Source organism: Branchiostoma lanceolatum, chromosome 8 (genome assembly GCF_035083965.1).
Source record: "Branchiostoma lanceolatum isolate klBraLanc5 chromosome 8, klBraLanc5.hap2, whole genome shotgun sequence".
In the NCBI taxonomy this organism is placed as follows: domain Eukaryota; kingdom Metazoa; phylum Chordata; class Leptocardii; order Amphioxiformes; family Branchiostomatidae; genus Branchiostoma; species Branchiostoma lanceolatum.
The window spans coordinates 7,872,194-7,898,216 of record NC_089729.1 but is presented as its reverse complement, the minus strand read 5'-3'; the positions used below and the strand labels follow the sequence as shown (position 1 = coordinate 7,898,216).

The 26,023-nt window shown below is 38.3% G+C and overlaps 4 protein-coding genes across 8 annotated transcripts in view; 2 read left to right on the top strand and 2 right to left on the bottom strand.

The window, feature by feature from the left end:
- LOC136440043 (ras-related protein Rab-37-like) overlaps nucleotides 1–7,914 on the top strand; it is a 62,629-nt gene extending 54,715 nt beyond the window's left edge. For all 4 annotated transcript variants that reach the window (XM_066435808.1, XM_066435812.1, XM_066435810.1 and 1 more), the window contains exons 6-9: nucleotides 2,917–2,982; nucleotides 3,232–3,288; nucleotides 6,011–6,087; nucleotides 6,360–7,914. In XM_066435808.1, the coding sequence (XP_066291905.1) occupies nucleotides 2,917–2,982; nucleotides 3,232–3,288; nucleotides 6,011–6,087; nucleotides 6,360–6,459 (300 nt within the window). In that variant the 3' untranslated portion in view covers nucleotides 6,460–7,914. The remainder of the gene's footprint in view (nucleotides 1–2,916; nucleotides 2,983–3,231; nucleotides 3,289–6,010; nucleotides 6,088–6,359) is intronic.
- A 2,334-nt stretch (nucleotides 7,915–10,248) lies between these two features.
- Nucleotides 10,249–18,631, bottom strand: LOC136440040 (MIF4G domain-containing protein-like). 2 transcript variants are annotated; one of them, XM_066435805.1, is made up of 10 exons: nucleotides 18,284–18,631; nucleotides 15,899–16,217; nucleotides 14,964–15,092; nucleotides 14,322–14,561; nucleotides 13,892–14,010; nucleotides 13,277–13,447; nucleotides 12,868–12,960; nucleotides 12,572–12,622; nucleotides 12,207–12,395; nucleotides 10,249–11,733 (listed from the first exon to the last, which is right to left on the bottom strand). In XM_066435805.1, exons 2-9 carry the CDS (start codon nucleotides 16,089–16,091, stop codon nucleotides 12,213–12,215), a joined length of 1,179 nt encoding a protein of 392 aa, XP_066291902.1. In that variant the 5' UTR covers nucleotides 16,092–16,217; nucleotides 18,284–18,631; the 3' UTR covers nucleotides 10,249–11,733; nucleotides 12,207–12,212. The 2 variants fall into 2 exon arrangements, with proteins under 2 accessions (XP_066291902.1, XP_066291903.1); XM_066435806.1 differs by lacking the exon at nucleotides 18,284–18,631 and adding an exon at nucleotides 17,447–17,668.
- A 181-nt stretch (nucleotides 18,632–18,812) lies between these two features.
- On the top strand, nucleotides 18,813–24,823 carry LOC136440039 (vacuolar fusion protein CCZ1 homolog). The gene is made up of 17 exons (XM_066435804.1): nucleotides 18,813–18,980; nucleotides 19,327–19,424; nucleotides 19,779–19,872; nucleotides 20,231–20,308; nucleotides 20,537–20,584; nucleotides 20,726–20,809; nucleotides 20,950–21,001; nucleotides 21,124–21,202; nucleotides 21,608–21,652; nucleotides 21,866–21,947; nucleotides 22,209–22,276; nucleotides 22,651–22,762; nucleotides 22,935–22,968; nucleotides 23,264–23,375; nucleotides 23,570–23,737; nucleotides 24,006–24,133; nucleotides 24,309–24,823. The coding sequence occupies exons 1-17, from the start codon at nucleotides 18,915–18,917 to the stop codon at nucleotides 24,362–24,364; spliced, it is 1,404 nt and encodes a 467-aa protein (XP_066291901.1). The 5' UTR covers nucleotides 18,813–18,914; the 3' UTR covers nucleotides 24,365–24,823.
- LOC136440038 (cytochrome P450 2J4-like) overlaps nucleotides 24,459–26,023 on the bottom strand; it is a 44,537-nt gene continuing 42,972 nt past the window's right edge. The window contains exon 9 of the mRNA XM_066435803.1: nucleotides 24,459–25,917. Coding sequence (XP_066291900.1) covers nucleotides 25,736–25,917 — 182 coding nt within the window. The 3' untranslated portion in view covers nucleotides 24,459–25,735. The remainder of the gene's footprint in view (nucleotides 25,918–26,023) is intronic.

The following is a 26,023-nucleotide window of genomic DNA, read 5'->3' as shown; positions in this document are numbered from 1 at the left end:
CATATTTTGGTCCATTGGTTAACCTCACCATGGGTGCATGGCACACAGACATAACCTGAAGAATGCAGAGCAACTTTAAGCATACATGAATACCATCCATTTCTATGATTGTACATTCTTTGAAGTGGCCACACAGCTAAATGTACCGTAGACTCTCTTATGCATTTCAACATTACGGCAAGTATGTATCATGTATGTATGGTCATAAGAAGAAATGCCAGTGTGTTATATAAGGTTATCTTGGATATGGCTGCCTGCCTGTATCATCTCATGTTATCAACTAAACAATCTGGGCTGGTCCCTAAAATCCATCTCAACCTTGAGGCGGTATATTTGTGTCAGCATAAGCCGTAGCAACGCCTGCATGGTGAAGCCGTAAATCTAGGATATTTCTCTTGTGGGAAGCAATCAATACAAAGGCCAACAAGGTGGTCCGTGCTTCTTATTACAGGAGAGTCGTGCTGCACACTCCCACACGGCATCCAAATAGCCTTTCGATTTTACCACAACAGTTTCTGAGAATCCTCCTGTCAATGACCTTGGAAAAAGAATTACAAATACAAAATACATAATTTATTGTTAAATACTTATTTAATACAGTTGTGTTAAATGTGCCCGTGTGAGAAAGAGAGAGTGTGGTTAATCTGTTCATTTTGCTGAATATTCTGTTGTATATCTTTTTTTCATTTTCGAGGATTGACTGTCCCTGGTGCTGAAAGTGTTGCTACTGTTGTACGGTGCATCCTTTATGGAAATTTGCTGTTCCTTTCACACATTTGCTTATATGGAGTATAGAGACCCTAAAGACCAATTCTTATGAAATGAAATTTGATATACTGTATCATAGACATTTTAGCACATTGCCAATTATGCTATGATAGGAAGAAATTGCCCATTTTTTACCCATTACAACCTGTACCTGTCTACACCACTTGGGGTCCATTTGTCAATTTGGTAATCTTGAAAAGTGATGGTGGGTCACTGAAAGGGCAGGAAGTCATTTGAAAAGGTTTTGCCTTTTATAGTCATCAACATCAACAGGAAATGTGTGGGAGGGTGAGGTATAACTTATCAGCAATCTTACAGTAAGGCTGTACACTAAAGTATCTGGTACCTGGCCTCCAAATACACATGTACGTTATGGTCTATTTTGTCACAAAACAAGTGCTGTGCAGTTTAGCTCAGGTACATTGTCTAAACATTTGCACTCTGCTACTCCAAGTTCACTTGTCCAACTCTTTATTTCTGTCCAGAACCCACGTGCTTGGCCAAATCTGTTGAGGAGCAAATATCGAAAATTCATTTCCTCCAATTCCAAAGGAGCTCCCCAGTAAATGTCCCCCTGTGGTTATACTCAAAGTAGAATTACAACTTTTCAGGCAGTCTTGAAACAGCACGATGGAAAGTTTCCAAGCATATTTCTTAGTTTCCCTGTCTGCCTCCAGAGATACAGTAAGCTGAAACAATTTGATTGTAATTTGCTGTGTTCATAAGGGCATGATGTCTTTCCTATTACTCTCTATAAATTTGCTGAATTCACAAAGCTTGCTGGGAGCTAAGGCACTGTTGATTTTGTTCCAGGTCTCGTTGTCTATAGTCGTTCCGAATGCAAAATTGTAGAATTTGGACGTCTTGTCTTTCTTTTTTCAAAGCTAAAACTATTTTCAAAATGTTCCAATTTTAGAATGAAATGATATGGCTAACATTCAAACTTGCATTGACTTTGCTGTATATTCTTGAAAAATGATTGACAGCAAAAAAAATGAGAATCTAGTGAGTCATGTTTACCAGCATATCTGTGAGCCCTTCACTGATTATTCCAAAATGATAGAGAATAGTCATGAAGTCATGAAATTATCCTAAAATCAACCGCATAACGTGCTGTAAAACAGAAAGTGAATTTTCTTTATTGTTTGACTCAGGCACAAACACGGGTAGACATCTGAAAAGAACGAAAATATCTACATTTCAAATGTTTACATTTCGTTTTTAGAATTTTTCCCCTTCCCATCCGGTTTAGTTTTAGAGTCTTCAAGTTATGCAGTCCATAAAATCAGCCTTTTGTGGCCTAATGCCCACTTTCAAAGATCCGAAATAGATGCTTCTCTATTGCACAGAAACTCTAAGCAATTTGCCTGTAAATTGCAGTGTGCAGGCAGGCATTTTCCCTGCCAATTATGAAGAAGCACAGTGGTTACTACACCGACCTGCCTGCCAACTCACCCAGTAAATCAGCTCCAGCCTCACAGTACCGAACATGTCCACCACAATGAACCCTCCAGGTCTCCCAGGTCCTTAAAGGTCATCGCAATTATTAGATTTTAAGTCATGAAGCTTCATGACTTTCAACATCCTAAAACTTTTGAAATATCATCATACAATCATACAGCCTGGGTACCATCTGACTGTTATCAGGGCTCTTACACTCGCTACTCTAGGAGCCCTAGTAGAAATCAGATGGCACCCAGGTTAACTTACAGTCAAAACTGACAAAGATGACCACTCAGGGAGCATGGAAAATCTGGTCTATGTGGACAGGTGGTCACTTTAGACAGGAAAATGGGGAAAATCATCTAAAGGACCACAAAAAAAGTATTCACAGTGGTCAGGCGGTCCTTATGTAGAGGTGGTCACTTGTATAGGTTTGGCTGTATCAAGATGATAAGAATGGGTCACTTTGAAGCTACATGTAGAACAGCAGTTAGCCTCTGCCTTTATTGGAGCATCACAGTAATATTTTTCCACAAGTCAGAAAACAGATGTTTCCAATCTGCATGGCATATACTATATAGCATTTCAGATTTCATATCTCCACAGCACTGCATTGAATTTCTATCTAGAGAAAAGGAAATATATTTTTGACTGCAATGAATAAAGATTTTTGATCACATCTATAATATGTTGTGTTTCCTACAGGCCTGGCTTAGTGAAATCCATGAATATGCACAGCAAGATGTGGTTATCATGCTGCTGGGGAACAAGGTAAGACTATCATGGAATGTGGTAAGTAGGCAGATAATGACAACTGATGTAATAATGAATTTTGCAGAAAAAAGGGATTAACATGTAGTTGTATGCCAGCTGCTTAGCACAAAACATACTAGTAATTGGTAAAAATGTATTTCAAATATGTTTTTACTTTTTTTCATCAGTATAAAAGATACTTCACACAAATGTTGGATTATCCTGAAAATGGAACCTCACTGATTTATGCCTTTTTACTCTGACCAGGCTGACATGCAGGCAGAGAGAGTTGTGAAGAGAGAAGAAGGCGAGAAGCTTGCTAGAGTGAGAATTTTGAACTTCATAACCTTCTAAAATGCTACTTCACGTTTGAGGGGCAAATGGTTTGAACAACTAACCATACTTAGGGGTAAATGCATGTCAAGGTCATGGCAGGAAGAAGGTCTAAATATTCTCTAATTGCCATTAGGCTATGATCTATTGCCGTAAATGGGATCTGAGTGTCCAATTGTTGCTAATTCCCATTACTGAGCACTTCAGTAAAGGGTACTCCTGGACATACTATGGTCACATTTCCCAACCAGAACTTGGTCGACTGTCTGAGGAGACAAAATATTTTATTGTTTATCAAGAAATATGCATAAACTATGCTCTTAAATGATTTTTGGTACTTTTGTGTTTTTGTTGTCTTTTATATCATACTTTTTGTTCCTCAAGACTGCCGGGCTGGGCAATAGATTGGAAATGTGATATTAGCATTAAGGGAGTCTGAAGAATGTATGATTTACTTTTATGTTTTCTTTTCCAATATTTCCAATTGTAGAACAAAAGTAAATCTACAGTTTTTTGAAACCTTAACACAGAATACTACAGAAGTTGACACTGATCATGAAATACTTGGCATTGTAGATTTTTGCCATTAGCAACCCTGTTGAAATATTGACAATGGTGGCTTACACTTCAATCAACTGGCATCCAGTTTAAAAAAAGGTTCACATGGTTTCAAATTGGAAAGTCTCCAGTGATCTCCCACATAGACTCACAGGGATTTCCATACATAGTTGATGGCATTCGTCCCCGATGAGATTATCCCCAGTTCTGCCATTACAGTAATGAGATTGCTGGGGAATTAATCTAATACGGGAACTACCCGCAATGTCACACGCAAGGTCATCATCTTCACACCATATAGTATAACACTGATGTTAGCATGGATGCTCTTACATCCTAGATTTCTGAGTTTTTCAATTCGGCAACTTCATATCAAATCGTATTCCCCAAACCGACACATGTATGTATCCTACCAGGATATAATTATAGATTTGCGGAATTCATTCGTCTACTTCTGGATAATATCATATTATTCTATAGCTACTGTAAATGAAAGCTAATGCCTGTCATCTGCAAGCGCCCTTTTGCTGATGTTTGGTATAAACAAAAAAAGCTCCCTCATCAAAGTCAAAATACAGAAAGGATACTTCATATGTTACTAACATACTGTTGAAAGCCATTTTGATTCTACACATCCAGAGCCCCAGATGAATGGCCTGGGGACATTCCCAGTACTGAAAGGATAGGGAATAAAGTACCCTATACCACCTACAAAAGCCTTTCATCAATGTCGTGAAATGATAGACTGCCTTTGGGTATCCATTTGTGCATCATAAAATGTCATGTCAAAGCTTGCAAAATCTGGTGCTACTGTTACGATATATGTTGTGCTAGCATGTGGGATACCAAAAGGCCTTCAGATTGTAATAAAACTGACCACACTTTGTACAATGTAGCGTCCTAGATGTCCTCTAGATTTCAGCTTCTTTGACATTCGTATGGTGCAGGCATGACAGCTATTGATATGTATATGAGCTACTGGTTGGATGTAATCCACGTGTAATGGGGTACACATTATCTCCCTTCTGAAAATGGCAGGTTATTTTGGGTATGATAGTCTTCCAACCCACCCCTTAGTTGTTATTCATAGTCTTTTCCATAACATCATTACTGCAATTACTGATAAAAGATGTGTGCTCATGTGGAACATTTTGCTACATAAAATAATCTTACTCGCTGAGTGCATTTTGAAAAAAAAAAACTTCATGTAGACTGATAGGCGCTTCTTCATTTATACTAAAAATTATAGTAACTTGCAGAATGCTTTCCCTGTACAAATATAATATGGTGGAGACTTCTTTTCATATACAGCTTTTGTTTTGCTGTCAACCGCAGTCTTTTGACAGCATATAATGTAGCTCCCTTGGTGAACATAATTGGCACTCTCTGGGACATAGACTCATCGCAAAATGAATCTAACCATCTATTAGTGGGAGGTCAATCGTTGACAGAAAATGAGAAATCTACAATTTGATTGCCAAAATCCCAGGGGATCAGCTATAGCAGTGGAGCAGAGCTGTGACACTTATGGAAGGATTGTGATTTATCCTGGAGTAATTGGCTGGTGACATTGTAGGTTCACCTCATGGCTTCACATGGTTCACTTTCAATTTGTTTGCAGTCAGTGTCCACTCAGAATATAGCTGACTCACACCAGATTAGTAACATTTTCAAAATTTATTACGCTCTGTATTCTGATAAGTAACCTTATAAATTACATTTTTTCCTCAAGGAGGAGCGTAATAAGAAAACAATTGCTGTGACATATCAGAAAACAGAGCGTAAAAAAACCTAATCACAAAACAACAACAATAAAAACGATTGTCCCTCCATCAGAAGTCTGCAACAAGGCTAACTCATCAGAGTAAATCTAGGTGATCTTTGAACTTTCAAGCTTTCTGTGGTATAAAGCAGTCTTGGAAGAAATGGAAACATGTTGCATCTTGTCCATATCTGAATAATATTTTTTCTTCGCACAAATGTACACAAAGAGTTGACATTGTAACTGTTAATGATGAAAACAGAGCACTGACTCATTGTCTAATGTCTGACAATTTTCATGACTTCCCGGCAGCTGAAGATTCTTTTCTGAGAGATAACCCAGCCCCTTTATGTTAAATATTTGACATGTTAATTAATGTTATGTTCTCTCCAGGACTTTGGGATTGCCTTCATGGAAACAAGTGCCAAGACAGGACTCAATGTAGAGCTGGCCTTTATGGCAGTGGCAAAGTAAGTTCTCTTCTAGATTCATGCAGATTGTCAAAACTGTCACTTTGAAAAACAGTCTGTGGGTTTGAGAGATCTCTAGTGCATTATACTGGGGGACGTTGGGTTGGAGATCTGTTTTGAAATATCTTTTCAGTGTGTCGGTACCCTGGTGGAATTATGTTCGTTTAGATGTTATATCTATATAGAATAATCAGGTTTCTGTAGATTTGTCAAGATGTGGGTACGATGATTTCTGGTTGTTAGTACTGACTTATTCCTCTTTTTCCTCACAGGGACCTGAAATCACGGAAAACCAGGAAACCAAACGACCCCAAGTTCAGCGTGACAGAGTACGTGGATCAAGAGAAGCAGAACCAGGGCTGCTGCTCCTGAACCCTCACCTTTCAACACTGACACGGAACAGCCCACTCTACTTACCCAGGAGTTGTGAAATATAACAGTTTGTCCTTCAATGTCATATAGCACATTCTGCTCTCTAGGTTTCATAGTAAAGCAAAGTATACCATGTTTTTTTTAGCTTTGTAACATTGGAATGGTTTACAGCCACCAGAGTTGTTAATGATTATATTACCTGTTATCCATGAAAGTATCAATGACATGGATGGGAACATACATTCCATATTTGGCCACAAGAATTTCTGTAAGGCATAGTTAGAACAATACTACAATATGCAGGGAACAAGAACAGTATGAAAACAGTACAGTCCTTCCTTAGGTAGCATACAATCTGTGGAAGTTTAACATAACATAACAAATGGCAGGTCAACAAAAAAGTGAAGAGCTGAATTCAGACCAGGTTTGCGTTGGTTTAGTTTGGTTGTAATTTTCCTTTTGTTTGTATTTCCTAAGTTGTTTGTCTTCCCATTGGATCACAGAATTCATGAGAATGTAAACATTTTATCTATATTCAAGAAATGTTTAATATGAGCATTATAAGTATCGTAATCATAGTAGAGTGCCAGAAGAGGTTGACTTTATTTTTCAACAGGGACCATTTAGTTTGTTTAATTGTTACTACATTCATTTGGTTGAAGACATTACATGTAGTTTAAAAGATGGTTTAAAGTTGAAGGATGTAATTTGTCAGCCTACTATTTAAATCACTTCCAATGTATATGTGCAAATCAGTACATGAATGTACACGATTACTTGTCTAATCATAGAAGATAAAAGCTACGCAACCCCACAGAGAAAAATTAGTATGCACAAAATGCGCCAAAAACCCACACACGTATGACAATCTCCAGAATTTCATTTTACAAGATTTAGTTGTTTTTTTCTTCTTTGAGATGTACATGTATACTGTTTTCAAGTTTCTTTGTAAAATCACATACTACTTGGAATCAGAATCATGGAATATTGTGAGTTCAAAAATAAAGGGTTTTGAAACAGATTTACATGTACATTGATCTCAACTCAAGAGAAAAGCTATAAACTAGGGGAGATGGTGGCAGTGGTTTAAAAAAATGGAGACAATATTGTAGCAAGTAGCAGTGGCTATAAATAATTGTCTTTGCTCTGTATGTGGACTTTGTATTTCATGCACCACACAGTGCGCTGTTGTGCAAGAGGCTAGTTGTCATGCTGCAAAAAAATGTTGGTCTCATGCATGCATAGTGCTGTTGTGCACTTGTTGCAGTATGACTTCATAGCATTGATGCACAAGGGTATTTCTACTATTGTGCAACCATGGTCACTGCAATATTGTACACTGGTTGCTGTTGCACTTTGCTATAGACCATTGGTGCACAACAGTATTTCTTACTATTGTGCATTCAGGTGTGCATCAGAATCAGTGAAAAAGAGAAGCTGTGCTCTTGTCTGATACTCTAGTTGTCTTTTTGCCCATTTGTGGAGTCGAAGTGTGAGTCAGGTCCTAGCTGTTGTACATAGTCTGTAGGGTACATTCATGTATATAACATTATATTGGAGAGTTATAGATGTTTATTGTGCAACTCTAGTGGCAACACAAATTTATTGTAACCTCAGAGATGAACTTTGTGATGATAATCATGTCTCCAGAATGGTTCAACTTCAGCTGACTTTGTCATAAGATTTGAATTTTGCAGAAATGTATATTGAAGGTTCGCCACAGAATCTTTGGACTGGGATTGATATGAATCATAAAAAAAGATTATGACCATGCAACTGGAAAAATATAAAGCTCAAGAGTACTCTGAATAGAAAGCAATCGTTAGATTTATGCAGATGCTTGATCGTGACCACTCTATCTTCTGGTTTTGCAAAGATCAGTCCATCATTCCACTGTGGAAACCCTGACAGAATTACTAGTAGTTATTTGATGTGGTTTCCTTCCGTTTTGCTTCCAACAAGACATCATCCAGTGAACCATGTGACAGGGAATAAAGTTTTGGACCAATGGACTTGATTTGTCTTGTGAGCTTTTTCATCTGATATCGTGTTAGAACTAGGAGTCACAGGCGTGCTTGATGATTTTGATCAATTACAGAATTGTTTCAATTATAAACTCTGAACTCAGCAAAAACCTCACTTTCTTCCTACTGCAAAATAAAGTCACAGCAAAAGTAAATGGATTTACAGACAAGTGCTTAAGTTCGCTTTAATCAGCAGGAATTGTGAACAATGTAGACAGGCAATCGGAATGGGGGTTAATGTTACCATTTACAAGGTTATAGCTGCATAGAATAAAAGTTGGGTAACTGTTAACGTTATAACTTACAAAGGGCCCCCTATACCCAAGATATACAAAATGTATTAATACTGGGGCTGAGATTATTGGCAATGTTAACGTTAGTGAAAATCCTGTCGTGTAAACATTACATTGGACGGGTTTGTCTTGACCCCATAAATTCATGTCACAGCACCCTAAATTTAACTACATGTACAGTAATTGACTCGGAGTAGTAAAATCACTGATGTATGTGTGTGTGTGGGGGGGGGGGGGGGGGGAGGGCGTCTCGTGAACAAGACGTCCATGTCAAACGTAATTCTGGCGCAATTTAGACCATAGAATCTTCTTTTGCTGCACATTGAGAACGGCTCCTGAGCTAGAGTTCTTACATTTCCTACCTCAGCGTGCTGGATTAAGACCTATCGTCATTAAAATGTGGACCAGACAGTACTAAGGTTGCTGGTGCTCTCCTTGGTGCTGATGCCTATTCCTATTGCATGGTAAAAAGCGCCGTCAGGCGGGCGGCCAAAATCATTATTGCAGGTAATATAAACCTTCATCCAGCAGCGAAAACAGCTTGAATCGCTAGATGTCCCCACTGACACGTGCAGATCATCTAGATAACTGGCATACTTTGACATTATATCTTCACTACGGATATAAGGGTCAAAAGCTACAAACTTGTTGACTGAATGAACCGATGAGTTTCTAAGAAAAAAAAGTACAATTCACACAAAATAAAACTGTTTATTCGTTTGAACTGTCATGCGTCTTTTATTTCGTTTTAAACGTTTCTTGTCGATAAACTCTCACGGTTTGTGAAGTGTTAAGTCATGATTACACTCCCTCTTCTTCAACCAACGAACCCTTTTCTGCTATGATCATAATGTACTACCACAAATCCTGCACTAGCCTGTCAACCTTGTTTTTTCCCCACTGAACACATAAAAAACACATCTCACGTTGGTGGAAAGTTTTGTTTTCTGTCACATAGCTATATAGCTTAGTCTACATCTACTTATTGGGAGTGAGTTACTCTTATTCAACCCTGTAATTCCTCTAATGTTAGGTCATGTTGACTTGATTATACCAGTATGGATTATATACGCTCGCACATCAATTTCTCGCACACCATTTCAGAGAAGAAAAAAAAAAGGTTTTGGACCATACTGTAAATCGTACAAAGCAGCTGCAAAATTAGAAATAAATTGAAAAAACAAATCAAACAGTGGATACTACTATCGTTGAATGCTAAGGTCAATTCCAAATAAAAGAACAAAAATTATGGATCTATCATTTGGTATACCATACCAGTCATTTGTTAATCCTTCAAGACCACATACTATAGATTTCAAAATGAGGGCAACTTTTTGTTGCCACTTCTTTATTCGCGCACTCGCATCAGGTTTGGGGTTCCCAGAGGATGTCATCCATATAATCAAATAGACATGGCCTTATATATAAAACTGCCTTACAAATAAAGGACAAGTGATGACACAGAACATAACTAACTGGACAACAAACTTTATTTACAAACTTTGGAGAAACAATAAACATGGGACGGTCTACATCCCAAAATATCTCTATAAACAGCTAATGTACTAACTTTTCACACAACAAAAACAAACGTGTTACAGTTTTGTCTAACATTATTTCAGAGCTGCTCATGATTATATGAGTATTTTAGTCATGGTATGGTCATCATGGTAACATTATACCCACCACCCATACTTACTTGCCAAGATTACTTTGCCAAAGCAAACTGCACAATAGTTAAGAAAACAAAACAAATCAACACAAAATAGAATTTAAAAAAGGCATTGAACTGAACTATTTCATGTCAGTCCATACAATTTTTTGGCAACCCTGTCATAATTAAGACGTTGTCAAACTTCTGTAAGTCATAGTTAACTTCTTCACTCGTAAAATAACTAACAATTACACTAACAAACAGTGCATAGATGTGCTGTAAGAAAGGATAGAAAACCTTACTCATGCATCATATATATTATGTGCTTAGTGCTTTTAAACATACCCAGTCACAATGCAAGCACCTGATACTCTGTTAGACGTTAAAAAAAATGTGACAAATTGATATTTAAAGCTATATACTTATATACTAAGCTACAAAATTTCCAACATGATGTGTAGGGCTTTAGCATGCAACACAATAGTGAGAGTTACAGTTAGTTGTATTCTAAGGAATGTCTGAATACTAGTAACATCAAAAACATTTTCAAGCTGAAGAGCAATGCCTGGTATATTAGCAAAAAAATGAATCAAAACATATTCATGCTTAGTATGTAAATCTATCAGTATCTACCTATTCATGCTGTTTTTTCCTGATAGCTCAGTTCGCTAATGTAACAAGATTTCAGCTTTGACAAGATCCCATACGATCAAGACAGGAAAGTTAAGACACACTTGCAGTCATCTGTTGTACTAAACAACTGGAATGTGAACAACAGAAGGGAAAAGTTGAAAAATACAAAAACTGATTGTCATGTAATATTCTTTATTTTAGCAACATGATAAACTGTAATGTGTGCTTGTCACTACTCTTAATATCGCAATTCAACATATTTTGATTACTGGTCAGAAACTGTTCCGAACCACACTAATTAAAACAGCGTTCACATTTAAACAGTATTTGTTTGACATTCTAAGATGACATCAATATCAAAGGAATCATCTTATTTTGCAGTAAGTTTTTTTTTTAATAAACTGAACAAAAAGAGTCAAAGTACATGTAAATGTAAATAAAAATGTGCCAAATCTAGAGAAAACATTGTCGGTTTAGTATTTAAGGGTATGTTAATAACACCTGACAATTGATCGTAACATGGCACAATTTTCTACAGTAAGACCTGTCTAAACTCTTCCCCATGTGATGTGCTGGGCAATTTTATCAGAGTCAGCAGAAGATGGAAGCTCCCATGATGCAACAGCTGCAGCATTTAAAGTTGTTGTGTCCTCTGCTGGAGTCTCCAAGACTGGAACAAGAAGAATGACAAAGGTAAGATTTCATTTCAGAGGTGCAAGCTTTCACATCTATCTGGAAACAAGGAAATTCATTTATGCCCACCAATTTAATTATTAGACAGACTCATATGATCCATTCATACTGGGAAGGACCCCTACTCTTTTTGATAAGTGTGATGGGTTCTTTTACATGCTTAAGGTGTGGCTCTCCACAAACACGGGACCTACTGGTATTCACCAGTGAGTGAAATGAGGAAAGTTGTGCCTTTCCCAAGGGCACAATATCAACGGGACAAATCAGGGGAACCCAGATTGGAACTCAGGACCTCTTGGTTCTGGGCCAAACACCCTGCCACAATCTTACAAAGGAGTGAATCATGCATGTCCAACTCCCAGGTTGAAAAGTTTGCCTTATATGGCAGACAATGCCTTCACTACCGGTACATACATACAGTATACGAAAGATACACTAGCTTCACCCTACCTGCCATCAGCCCCTCAGCTCCATGCCTGACCGGCTGTAGTAGTCCTGAATCCCAGGCTCCATCTGCCAGCCGCCCGACCGCAGCTCAATCAGCTGCAGGAGCCTGTGCCGGGCTAGAGGCGGCGTCTTGAAACTCAGGAACCGGTCACGCAGAAGGGCAAACAGGTCCTCCATCTTATCTGGTACTGTCTGATATTAGACAAAGTTTGATAATCTTTTTTCTATCATCTTTATTTGGTATTTTTTAACAAATAATAAAATATCATAATCTTACCTTTCTGCTAAATGAAATATTTAGTATAGAGCAAAAAGATCAGAAATAAGAGAAAGAATACATGAAGAATATCAATGAAACAAAGTCTGACCTGATCAAGACTGGGTCCCATCTGAACCAGCAGATTGTACAGACAGTCCACCTAAAGACAGGGAAAAACATTATCTAAATTTGTATTAAATGATTAAATGTCAAATTGAATATATCATCAACAATCCACACTGATTGACTAGGACGATTGATCTGGCTCTCAATATTGTTAGATATACAACTCAGGTGACTTTCTTGTCATACCAGTCATACTTCAAATACAAAGTTGTCACTACACATATCAAGACTTTACCACATGTTTCAAGGAGAAGGAAACTATGCTAAACCTCCTCTTACCTGCATCTCATTCTTGAGTGGCCCAGGTAAGGCTAACAGTGACAGGCAGTTAAACACAGAGTCTACCATGGTCATCAGGGGGGAATCTCTCACCTAAACACATATACAGACATACATGCAAGTGAGCAATGAATATCTACATGTAGCTGGTTGAAAGCATACAACATTGGAATAAAATCTTCATGATAAACAAAACTCTACCATTTTCCATGATCTTTATGTACAACTACGTAAGGTTTACTTGTATCTGCTAAAGATACGACTATCAATTTGGGATGGTGATAATGTGGCAAATTTTACATCACCAGCTCTTCATGATCATTAACAAACTGCAAAGTTTCATTTGCATTCTTGCACTTGACAACATCTTATAGTTATAACGTTGTAGAAATATCAAACGGCCCCTTACCCTGATGACATGATAGCAGAGGCAGAGGAATCTGACAAAGCCCACCCATGCCGACACAGACTGTTCATGGAGCGTCTCAGCTTCCATCTCCTGTTCTAACAGCTTCAGGCGCAGGTGGCTCTGGAACACTCGGGTCGGCACACAGTCGTACTGTTCCTTCTCCACTTCAACCTGTATGTGTTCAACATTAACCTTTAGCACACTAAAGAAGCTGTTTGGCACCCAATTCCCTATTGGTTACAGAGTTAGGCAGCAGGGAGAAGGCTAAAGACAATTAAAAAAAGCTACACAATTCTTTAATTTTTGATGATAGCTATTTGGAGTTTCAAGGTGTCCCTAATTCATTGCTGTCAATCATTTTTGGCTTTCAGTTTTCTTATCACAGTTAAAACATGTCAACAGAAACATTATTAGCTAATGTAAAGAATAAAGTATCAATTTTGCTGTTTACCTTTGACATGACACATCTATCATACGTGATATAAGTTTCATTACAGCAGAAGAAATGAATGGTTATCATGTATTGTTATAGTATTTCTCCACCTATTGATTCTCTTCTTTTCCTTTAGAACTTATAGTCTTTAGCCCAATCATTCCTTCTTTCTTCCCAGCTACCTGAATGATGGCATGACATAGCTCCGCCCCTGTCCTGGCATAGTCAGGCTCCTCCATGGCTCTCCACATCAGCACATTAAACACCTGGCACAGGTCCTGTTTTCCCAGGGAGGTGGGGTCTGAAATAAAGTACAACTCCAGTACATGAGCTTCATAGGATACCAGACAGTATTTCAGCAAATGCCTACAAGTGCCCACTCTGGACATATCCACACTCTACAAATCTCAAATATATTGATGGGAATATGTTCAGGGGGCCTTCTATTTATAGATCTTGAGTTTCAAGTCAATTCATTGATCTTAAGTAGCATAAGTTGTGAATAAAATCATACTCAGTGATGGACAAAGCATTAGTATTAAGTAAACAGTGAGAGAAATACATTGTCTTGAAGATAAGGGTAAAGTTAACTGCAGTGTCTAACTCAGTTACCTTGAAGTGCCTTTCTTATATACCACTGAGCTTCCTCTCCAAAGCCACCAATGTCATAGTTGCTGATATCAACTGATTCTGCTGCTGGCAATCTCCATCCCTGATCAGAAGACCTGAGATTTGACGAGGTTGACATCTGCAGAGGAACACTGCCTGCCATGTTGTCCTGTTTATCACTTGCAGGGGGGAATCTCTGGGTAGTCATCTGTTCAGTAGGTGGCTTCTTTACACTTGTGGTCCCTGAAATCAATAAAATATACTGGTCACTGATCAAAATTTTGAAACTTGATTTTTATAAACGCATGCAGTTGTCCTTTGGATAAAACTTTAGCTGCAAATATAGACATACAAATGTTATGAAACAGATCTTCAATCCTAATCTCCAAGCAGATCTTCCAGCAGTGGAATTATTATACAAATTACAAGTATAGGCAAAGACACACCATCATTATGGACACTGTATTTGCCTATATAATGATTCTACCACTGGAAGGTCTGCTTAAACATTACTTCAAGCCTGCAAAAAAATTATGATTATATCATACTTTTTTACTATTTCAATGAAGCAACCCAGTGAAATAAAAAAAGAGAGGTATTTCTAGTTTTTACTGACCACTTTGCCACAGATCATGGTACACGTACCATTTGTTAAACAAGTTGCTGGTTCTCTTCCAGCGGCTGTGAGGACATCAGAATCCCCACTGCTGGATGAGTCAGGTGGTGTGGTACTGACTGGGGAACTACTGGCACTGATGCTTCTCTCTCTTCTGGCTTTAAAACACAAATCAGAACAATTAGTATCATTCAAAATCCGGTTTGAAGGGCACAGCAATAACTGAAGATGATGACACAAATACTGATAACAGAAAAGAAACAAGTTGTTTCTTTTCTGTTATCAGTAGTCAAGTAATCAACAGCCATATCAAAAGTTGTGCATGGGTGAGGGCTTTAATAGTGTCAGTAATCTAACAAGGCACAAATCGTTAGGTAGTTTAATTTGGACATTGCTGGATCAGTATGCTAGTAGACTCCATTATACTAATCTCCAAGCAGATCTACACGGGAGCAAAATTGTAATGTCACCCAGAAAATCTTCAGTAAGCCCCGTAGGACTGAAGATTCTCTGGCTGACATACTATCTAACGCACGTGTAGATCTGCTTGGAGATTACATTACGCGACAATCCATGGCCATGGTACAACATTTATCATGTTTATTGCTGTGTCTCTTGTAGGTTAAAAAAGTGAAAGATTGTGAAATGGTGAAAAACAGTTAAAGACGCAACAGAGGAAAATGGTAAATGGAATCTAGTTAATTAGCAAACAGGTGCATTGATTGATAAATTAAAGAGACCATTCCTTACTGGGATCATTAGCATTACATTGTTAATGTAGCTATAACTGTGTCATGAGCTATCATACTGTACAATGTACATTTACAGTAAATTTAGGAACAGGAAAGCCTGGAAAGGTGTTTTAATTTTCAGACATTGAACAGTCCCTTGAAGCAAGTTTCTGTGGAATGATTTCAACACTGTGTAAAACTCTGTGGCTATTGTTGTAGGAAATGCTCAGCACCAGGAGGACAGTAAGTCACTTGGGTGGGTCTCCTGACTGTCGGCTTTCTCATCCCAGCCAGCTGCTTCTTGGCTATCTCCATCTTTTCTGTCTCGAAGTCCTTGTCAGACTGGTCCCTCTTGACCAGCTGTTTCTTGATTTTGTGCACAAATCCGTGACGCAGGTCCAGACCAGGAGAGGGCTTGTCGTCCATTCTATATGGCTCTTATGAAACTTGAAGCAGAAGTGGAAATCCGGGATAGGCTTCAAGGAGGGAGGGCACTAGTATTGCTCTACTGATAGAGAATAACTACTAGTAGCAGTAAAGACCTAGGAGCACCTAAAAAGACAGAGGAAGAGGGGAAAGAGTAGGTTCAATATTAGCTTTTAGAGCCGCAGTAAAAGATAAGCAAAAGACAAAATAGCAGGTGTTTTTTTCAAATTAGAGTAAGTGGCATGGCTTTATTTCCATAGTACATGTATTGGTAACAGGTCAACTCGCCCCAAGTCCAACTCGCCCCAACTATTTACGACCAACTCGCCCCAATTTTATATATTAATCAGGGCTTATCAAACTTGGTTTTATATGCATATATCCTACTACTAAATATTACTTAACATGCTAACAAAGCTTCGTGACTCTAATCCTAACATTCTCTTCTCTGTTCGGCATTTAACGCCGATGAATGCCGGGGGCGTCGGCGGGCTAATGTAGCGAGCGGCCCGCCGGGTTCACCGGTACCTGTGCCCGCTCGCTGTAATCTCAAGCATGGCTCACTGCTGACTCAAATTATTATTCAAGTACATGCTCCAAGACGCCTAGTTTCCTAGCACATAAAGTAAGCCAACAGTATTTCGGATCGCCATGCTTGAGACTATAACTAGCGGCCGTGAACGGTGACATGGCGGGCCAACATGCCGACCGGGTCCGCCAGCGAATCCTGAGTTCGTTGCTATAAAATACGTGCCCAGCAACAACTAGCCTGGATGCCAGACCCCCAAACTCTGAAATATCTATCACGATAGATATTTCAGAGTTTGGGGGTCTGGCATCCAGGCTAAGCAACAACAAAAATATGTTGAATAAGAGTCACGAGGTTTGTTGACATGTAAAGTAATATTTAGAAGTACGAGTCATGCACATAAAACCAGTATAAAACCAAGTTTGATAAGCACTAATTTGGGGCGAGTTGGTAGTAAATAGTTGGGGCGAGTTGGACTTGGGGCGAGTTGACTAGGATTCCATGTATTGTAGGACCTGTGCCAATACTTCAGCCACTCTTGTGATCACTTATGTACCAACATTAAGGATGCTGGGCTAATGATTTCAAGTAGGAACAGGAAACTACTGTAATAGCTAGCCTACTTGAAACTGATATCTGAGGTAAGCCTGTTCATCAACATTATTTATGACGTTATCATCTTGCTAGAAAAAAAATTCATTAATGCCATTTTTGATGATTACAAAATCAAGGGACCTGGTGTGTCTACTAGTATGATAGCTGTACCTTTGCAAACTATAACTTTATAAGCTAAAAAAATGTGGAATAGCACCTGGAGAAAACATACCTTATTTCAAAGCCATAATCCAAGTGGTTATAAATCAATGCAACAGTATTGATGGCCTTGTTCATTCAAGCCCTGCCCTGTACCTTCTTCCAATACATATGTAAAGACATGCTAATTCACTGTATAGGTGCCAAATGTTGGAACATCACACCTGGGTGAGACCGTGTTGACAATATCCAGCATTGTCACAAAAATGACAACAATAACAGGCCGGAGCTGACAGATCTTATTCTTCAGACATGAAAAAAAAAAAAAAATCATCTTAAACTACTGAAAAAAATAACGGGAAAAGATGCATATTCAAGCACTTGTGTTTATTTTCCTTCTGTCAAACTCATTACAATCAAGTGATACAACTGAATTGAACCTCCTTCGGGTTTCATTGAGGTTTCTGCATTGTTTATGTCACCATGCATAATCAAAAGAATTGCAGGTAATAAGTTTGCACTGGGGTGCTAAATACAATCAATCTATTGACAAATATGCAACTTGTCAATGTGATAGATAGCCAAAATACAGGAATCCAACTTTCATTTAATAAATTTGGCGCCAAAGAGGGAAAACGTACACCGAAAGAGAAAAAAAGTAAAGCACACTCACTCCTATAGTTTACTGGAAGAAAGTAGTTTGTTTATAGGAAACACATTAAGTTGGTTTCTGTGCGTGCCAGCACAAGAATTCTAATTGCATTCCTAGCATTCACATGTTTGGGGCTTTTGACAAAACAGTTACATTGGCTAGAATTATTAATCTAAAATTATTGTTCCATTTACTTAAAGAAAAGAAACCCAAGACGTCCCAAAAACAAATCACACTCACCAAGGAGGTTTCACTCACCGTGTACCCACAACACAGAAGTTAGACGTGTTTGTTGTTGTTTTCGCCTGCTGGCTCCCGACTGTAGACAAAGTACAACACGCCTCCCAACACCAGCAGGATCAGCAGAATGAGCGGGAACGCCTCCAGCAAGTGATGCAGGTGATAGTGGACGGGCATCCCGCCAAAATTATTGATCAAATTAAAGCCAAAATTACAACAGAAGTACTGCGGGAAATATAAACTTGTCAGTCCCGGAGTTCTGGCGGGAATGTCGGTCCAGGATCGTTCAGGAAAACCGTGAAAACAAGCCGGAACCGCCTCCCGGATTCCAGGACTAAATGGTCTAGCGGTCAAAGGTCAGTAGACTATTACATTTACTGAATAGATGTCATACTTTAACAAAAGTATACAACAAAGTCGTCGAAAAGCACAATACCGATACTTGTAAGCTTTAGAAATCTTATCTAAAACACTAATTTCTTCTCTAACACTAGTTTTGTGACAAGTGTTTATCTTTGTAATGTTATTCAACTCAACGATGTACCCTATTTTGAAGAGTAAAACAGTCCGTCCAAGATGGCTGCCGTTTGATATAAAAGTGCAGGTTTTCCAAGGAAATTCCTCACAGGAAGCGTGAAAATAGAGCAAAATGCCTTCCACCAAGCTAGAAAACTTCTTTATATACAATTCCAACTTTGGACCCAGGGAGGGTGAGGTAAGTGCTTTGGCTTTTTGAAAGGGAGACATTTTCTATGAATGAAGCTAGTGGGGAGGGGGGCGTTTTCTTCGGATGGATTTTCTTACGATTTTTGTGTGAAGTCTTATTGTTGTACCGGCAACTCATGGTATTTGCAAAGCCACCCTGACGGTTTAGATAAATCCTACACGTCTCAATGGAAATGGAATGGTTGAAAACCGACCGTTTGTCATAGAGAGGGAAAGCCATGTACAACTTGTTTTCTGGTACCCAGTTATTATAAGGCTGATGATGGGCAAAAACTTATCATGACTATAAATCTAATCTAGTAATCAATGATCTTGTTACATTTTGCTTCCTTCAGGAACACAAGAAGATCCTGTTCTACCACCCTCCTGATGTTCTCCTTGACAACAAGATCAAACAAATGGGTCTGTGTGAGGCTATAGTCACGTTTACACAGTAAGTGTAACGTTATATAATTTTTTCTATTATATTATTGTTCTAACATCCTCCAGATGTTCTCCTTGACAACAAGATAAAAAAAATGGGTCTGTGCGAGGATATTATCACGTTTACACAGTATGTGTAACGTTATATAATTTTTTGTATAAATAAACAAATACAGTTTAGATAGCTTAAATGTAACACAGAGCCCCATTTATCCCCATACTAAAATACCTTATATATTCAGCTGTGACAAATTAAAAAGGCATTATTGAAAAGCAGATTTTCTTTGACTATCTATTTTTGATACTGCACTTGGCCTCTACGATGAATCAGTTTTGATATGTATCATATGTAATTCTTTTCCAGCACGTTTTCTCCTGATCACCCCTGCGAGGCGTTACACACCCAGAAGACGAGACAGCTCTTCTATCAGCCAGAGAAGGACTTCTGGATGATCATGGTCTGTACATTTAATCTCCATTTTTGTACATACGCGGCCAGATGTCTGTTGAACTTGAAGGAGAAAAGGAGATGGAATATACACTTACAGCGTATTGACATCACTTTTAATGTACATTTTTGTTTGTATGCAAGCTGTTTGTTGGATTTAGTTGTTACCATTTCCTAAAAAGGAGAAAAAGAGAAGCAATATACAGTGTATCAACATCATTGTACATTGTCTAGAACTAGTAGAAGCATCAGCTCCTATTTGGTGTTGTAAGCAAGGTCTATTGTCCTCAGAAAATACTGTCCAAGAAATCATCTTTCAAGTTTCAGATATGCTGTACTATATCATAGTTGTTCTGTTTCTCTTACAGACTGTGACCATCCCCTGCAATGAGAAGACAGGAAAAGATGGTCAGACATACATAGAGTATCATGATGAAGATGTACAGGTGAGAAAACTGTTATGTATTGATTCATCATCATCGTTGATTACACTGTACTATAATTAACACACAACTGATGTAATAATGATATCACCAAAAGAGGTGTATAAAAGCATTATGATGAAAAGACTTCTTATGTGTATCTACTTTGAATTCCTTGGTAATGATGGCAGATTAAGACAATGTACTCAGATCTAAAAGAAATAACTGTCTTTATTCTCCCTTCTCACACAGGATTCTGTATTTGATGCAGTACTTAAGACGTCTTACAAAATGTTCAGGGTAAGGACATTTTTAGGATTCTTTAGAAGATAGGTCTTGTTGTTGGTGACTTCTTAATATTTCAGTACATTGACATCTATTTTGCCTCTGTGGATGTGTTTGTGTACATGTATTTATGATATGCGTTTCATGTGTTTGCAGCTTTTCATGGGTACCTTTACTAGAATACTGGAAAGATTCAATGTGGAAGTCTTGAAACAGAGATTAGAACACTTCTTTATCAGAGTGAGTATTGGCTACAATAAGTCTGTATGTTACCTTGCTCATAAAATGATGCTATTTATGATTTTGAATTTGTTGGACTAACTGACTTTTCTTACAGTTTCAACATGGTTAAATGTCAAATATGCCTTTTATTTTCTCAGTATCTCGGCACTCTGAGACTAGCAACAAGTGACATTCTGGATGTATTCAATGGCAAGTACATCTTACATTTACTTCATATAATGCATTAGTTTTTCTCCAGGCTCTACATAAGTCCATTAGAAAATGTGCAAACCTACTCTTTCATTAAAAACTTTCTTTTATGACTGCTGTAGGAATCCATTTCCTGCCTTTGGACAAGAACATGTACCTGAGGATACAGTGTTTTATCAACTTGACAGAGGCAACATTCAGGTAACATTTTGTATTAAATTTTTTACTTATCCATGATCAAAGGCATTTTATCATTTTATAGATTGCAGGTAGAATACACACAATAATTCAATACATGTAGCTCAACTAGTATTAGCCTCACAGTTTAGCTCCTGGTTTCATTTAGTTGGTAACTGGGAGACCCCAATTCAAATCTTGGGAAGGGTATCTCGGTAGGGGTTGCACCTGTCTTTGGGAAGGAAGGTAAAATGGAGTTACCGTGTTTGAGGAGGTGACTCAAGCACCTTAAAGCAACCCCTCCCTGTAAAAATATGCCCTGCTACTGAATCAGCAAGCAAACATGCTAACCTATGTGCTGCGACTAGGCATTACAAGGTGACAAACAACAGCAACAATAATTATGATGTCCTTTTTCATGTTTTCCAGCCAGGTGAAATATACAGCATTCCTGTACAATGACCAGCTGGTTTGGTGAGTACATAGGCTGTGTTAAAGTTTTTGTCTAGATTCTTACCATTATGCAAACATTCATTCCCTTATCATTACCTCTCTAAGTGGTGAAACTTACACAGCTAACTATCTGTATCGTATCAAGGTTAGATATGGGTAATCAGCATTTATTGATATTTTAACAGAACAGAACATGTGAAGACGAAAACCTCATTCTTTTTTTTCCACCCATAGGTCTGGTTTAGAGCAGGATGACATGAGGATCCTGTACAAATATCTGACCACCAGCCTCTTCCCCTCAGCACTGGAATCAGAGGTAGTTGTTTTGACACTGTCATGTAGCAGTATCTTAAAAGAAAATACAAAACAAAAATGATATCTCTATCTATAAACTGGCCGCATGAACAGTCCAACTGTGTTCTTTAGGCGTATTCATTGTCATCTGTAAAATTTGATAGAGGAGAGTACTATGTTATCATATAAAAGGTATGAATCTCAAAGTCTTTTGTAATTCTATTTTATCTACAATGCATGTAATTTTCTGTCATGTTGCTGTAACAGCATAATTATTTTCCAGCTGGGTGGTAAGGAGTCCCCTAAAGGTGCCGCCCCCACACCCATCAGTGGATCTGCTCACTATGGCAGGTAGGACAGTTGTAGATTTAGAAAACTTAAACTTTAGGTCCAAATATGGAGCTTTTCAAAATGAAATATTCTGTCATTTCTAAGGTTAAACTTAAAATACTCCACATTTCTTTTGAGAGGGAAGCCTGACCCTACGGCTTTGAGACTTCAAAATACGTTTATAAAATGTCATGTACTTGGATTTGTTATTTGAACCATCGTAATTATGATTATGTTACAGTACAACAATGACATGTTTGGACCGGTTTTCCATAATGTTGTACCCTTACATTGTTACATCTTAATTGATTGTATTACCAATATTACCAAGCAATATTTTGAGCTTTGTACACATTATTATTACAAAGTGTTGAAAGGTTTTTGTCATGTTCCAGATATATCACTGGCCCTCCTGACATGAAGGACCCCACTAACCTTGGCAAGGTACCTAGGATATATGTCAACACTGAAACGTCATATGAGGAGTTGTACCTCATTGTGTACAGGGTGAGTTCTAGAAACAATAACATAACATTTTACCTTACATCTTTGCATTCTGTAATATGGAATGTAAAGAGGCTACCTGTATTGCCTTTTTTTGCTTGCATGCCAAAGGGCATAAAATCTGTCTTATGTTGTTGTCTTGATACTCTAAGTATCCTTTTTCTTTCTGTTCCAGGCCCTGAGTGCAACAATATGTCTGATGGTAGATGGTAAGTCCTTAGACCATTTCATTGATAAATATCTTCAGGTGACCAAACACTTCCGATAACTAAAACATTGTTCAGCTACTGACTCACATGTATGGTGTATCTGTTGAAGCATATTTGAATTTCATTGGTTACTAAAAATGTAAAGAATGACATACACCAGTGGCATGTTAGTACATCAAGTGTATATTCAAATGTGTATGTTCATAATGTATGACATAGGGAAGGCCTTTTTATACTCTCAATGTTGAAATGTTGTTAATGTTTTGAATCATGAATGATGTTGCTTTTTCCGTAGCCTCAGTTGCTCCTTCCTTTGACCTGTACCAAAAGTTGGACTCCTTCATCGGCCCACAACTCAGTAGCCTGGGGTCGGACATCTCTGAGCAGTATGCCAAGAAAGCAAGCAGGCATGTCCCATTTTATATCATGTACATTCCCTTATGATTAGATTCTATCCATGCAGACAAGGAATATATGATATTTTTATCCACTTCTTGAATCATTGATGTCATCAGTTTGAGTTATAAATGAAACTTTCCATCCGTCACAGTCCATGTACATAGTTTTTTATGTTCCTGCTCTTGTGCCCCCCTCCCCACAGTTCTGATCCAGTGTTTAAGTACATCTACTTTAACCATATGAACCTGGCCACCAAGTCTACAGTCCATACTAAGAAGTCTGCCACCACCTCTCTCACCAACATCTCGCCGGACATCATGCGCATCCTCGGGGACATCAACGCTGACTTCTACAGGCATGGCGCATCACGGTCAGTGATAGAGGCATACAAAAATAAAGCCACACTGGTACGGCAATAAGGTCTTAATCATAGCAGACCAAACACGGTTGTTTTGGTGAGGCTCAATCTGTTTTGCAGCAAAAGACTAGATGGTACTTCTACTGTCTGCTGCTGACCCTATATAGTTAGTGCTTTTGGTGGGAATTTTGCCTCATCAATATGGAGCATCTGAGTTTAATGGTACAAATGGAGGGGTGAAGTCTTCACCTTGTGTTGAATGGTGTTGCTTATCCTGCAGTGCTGAGGAGGACGGTGAGACCATCATGAAAACCATGTCTGACTGCTGGGTGGTGGGGAAGAAGTCCGACCAGCGAGAGTTCTACGTGGTCCTCAACCAGAAAAATGCCAACCTGATTGAGATTAACGGTAGGAACATGGTCATTAATGTTCAGAACATTTGTCTGTACTATATATGACTTATCCAGTTACTTGAGTAACTGTCATTTCGTGATGACCTTCATCAAATTATAACCATTAGTTGCTTTTCAACTTCTTTGTGGGACTTAAACAACAATTTTCCTTTTGTTCTATTTTCCTCCAGAGGAAGTGAAGAAACTCTGTGCAACAAACTTCAACAACATCTTCTTCCTGGACTAGAGGCACCACAGCAAGGGCTGATGATGGATCTTATTAGTCCTTACTATACAAATGGACTGTACTATAGCTGATACTGATAGTAATACAATCAATGTATTGTTATTTTTTTATTTGTACATTTCAACATGGGAGAATTTGAGGTGGAGTCTTTTTGTTGAAAAGTAATATACAATTGACAGGAAATGTGAATACATAACGTATCCTTGTATGGTAATTCATTACTAAGGTAAAATATAGCGTATGCCTTCAAAGATTTGAATGTACAATTGACAGCTCCTGTTACAACAATGATTTTAAAGGTAATATGGTATTATAAAGTGTTATTATTATGTGTTTGTTGTAAAGAAAAGGACTGATCTGTAGTTGTTAGTATGTATGTTATCAATGGCAATTTTCTCTAGTTTATTAAATCATGCTGCCAGCTTGCTAAAGATCTTGAGCAGCAAGTCAGTAACATCACTGCATAGACTGATCTTTCCTTTGTTTATAAACCTGTCTTGCATCAGAAGGTTGTACACCACTGTCAGATACAGTCTAGAACTGAACATGGCAATTTTCCACAGTTTTCCACTGCACCTAGCAAAAAAGAATTATGTTTCCTGTCCATCAGTGGATGATGTGAGTTATGTAGTGAAAATATTTTTACTGGACAACAAACTACAAAATCATTTATTTTAGGGTTTTATGTCAAAACAGACTACTAAGCAGCGTCAGTAGTAACGTCCTCATCATATCAACACAATACATGTACCTTCACAACGGTCATTACTACAGGTGCGGGCAGAAGGACCCCACAACAATTTAGGGGCCTAAAAGATTCTGGGTCCACATTCGGTTATATATCTTCCTGCAAATCCAATCACCTGTTTGCTAAGCAAAAGCCCACACACAAAATATCATAAAAATTCATTAAGTCATTCAAGCTACCAGTTATTTAAGGGTTAATGACCCGCCCCGAGGTGTATATGGTGTCATAATGCCTGGTCATGTGCTATAACCACCGAATAAAACCACCGGGTGAGCGAAGCGAACGAGGTGGTTTTATGAGGTGGTTAATGGTTTATTCTATTTTGTCATATGCTTACAAAAGATTTGATTTATTCTAAGATAGTAAACATTTTTGGGAACAAATCAACATTATACGAATGTTAACAAAAAGATACCCCCCTCTATAATGGGAGGAATGATGATCACGGGTATGTTATCCTCTACATAATGGGAGGAATTATGATCACAGGTGTGTTATGGCGATTAACACATGGGCAATGGAGGCTTCTGATTGGTCGACACCATCTGGCTATGTGATACTTTTGTTTACAGACCAATAAACGCCTTTGAAGTAGAAACTCCATATTTGTGGAAGGTATTGCTTTAGTCGCGGACCACGGCGACAATGTCGAAAGGATCGGGGAAGTGTGTAGCTGCGATATTTCCTTTCAGAGATGGTGCAGGAGCGCCCTCTGGTATCTTGAAAGTGAAGTGTTGCATGAGCGAAGTGAAGAACAGGAAGAGCTCCATCCTAGCCAACTGTTCACCCAAACAGATACGCGGTCCTGGAGTGAAAGACGCAACACCCAATGATGAATGATAATCATCTCTCAAACAGTCTCGAGCAAAGGTCGACGTTTATTTTTTACACACTGCAAAATCAGCGTTGGT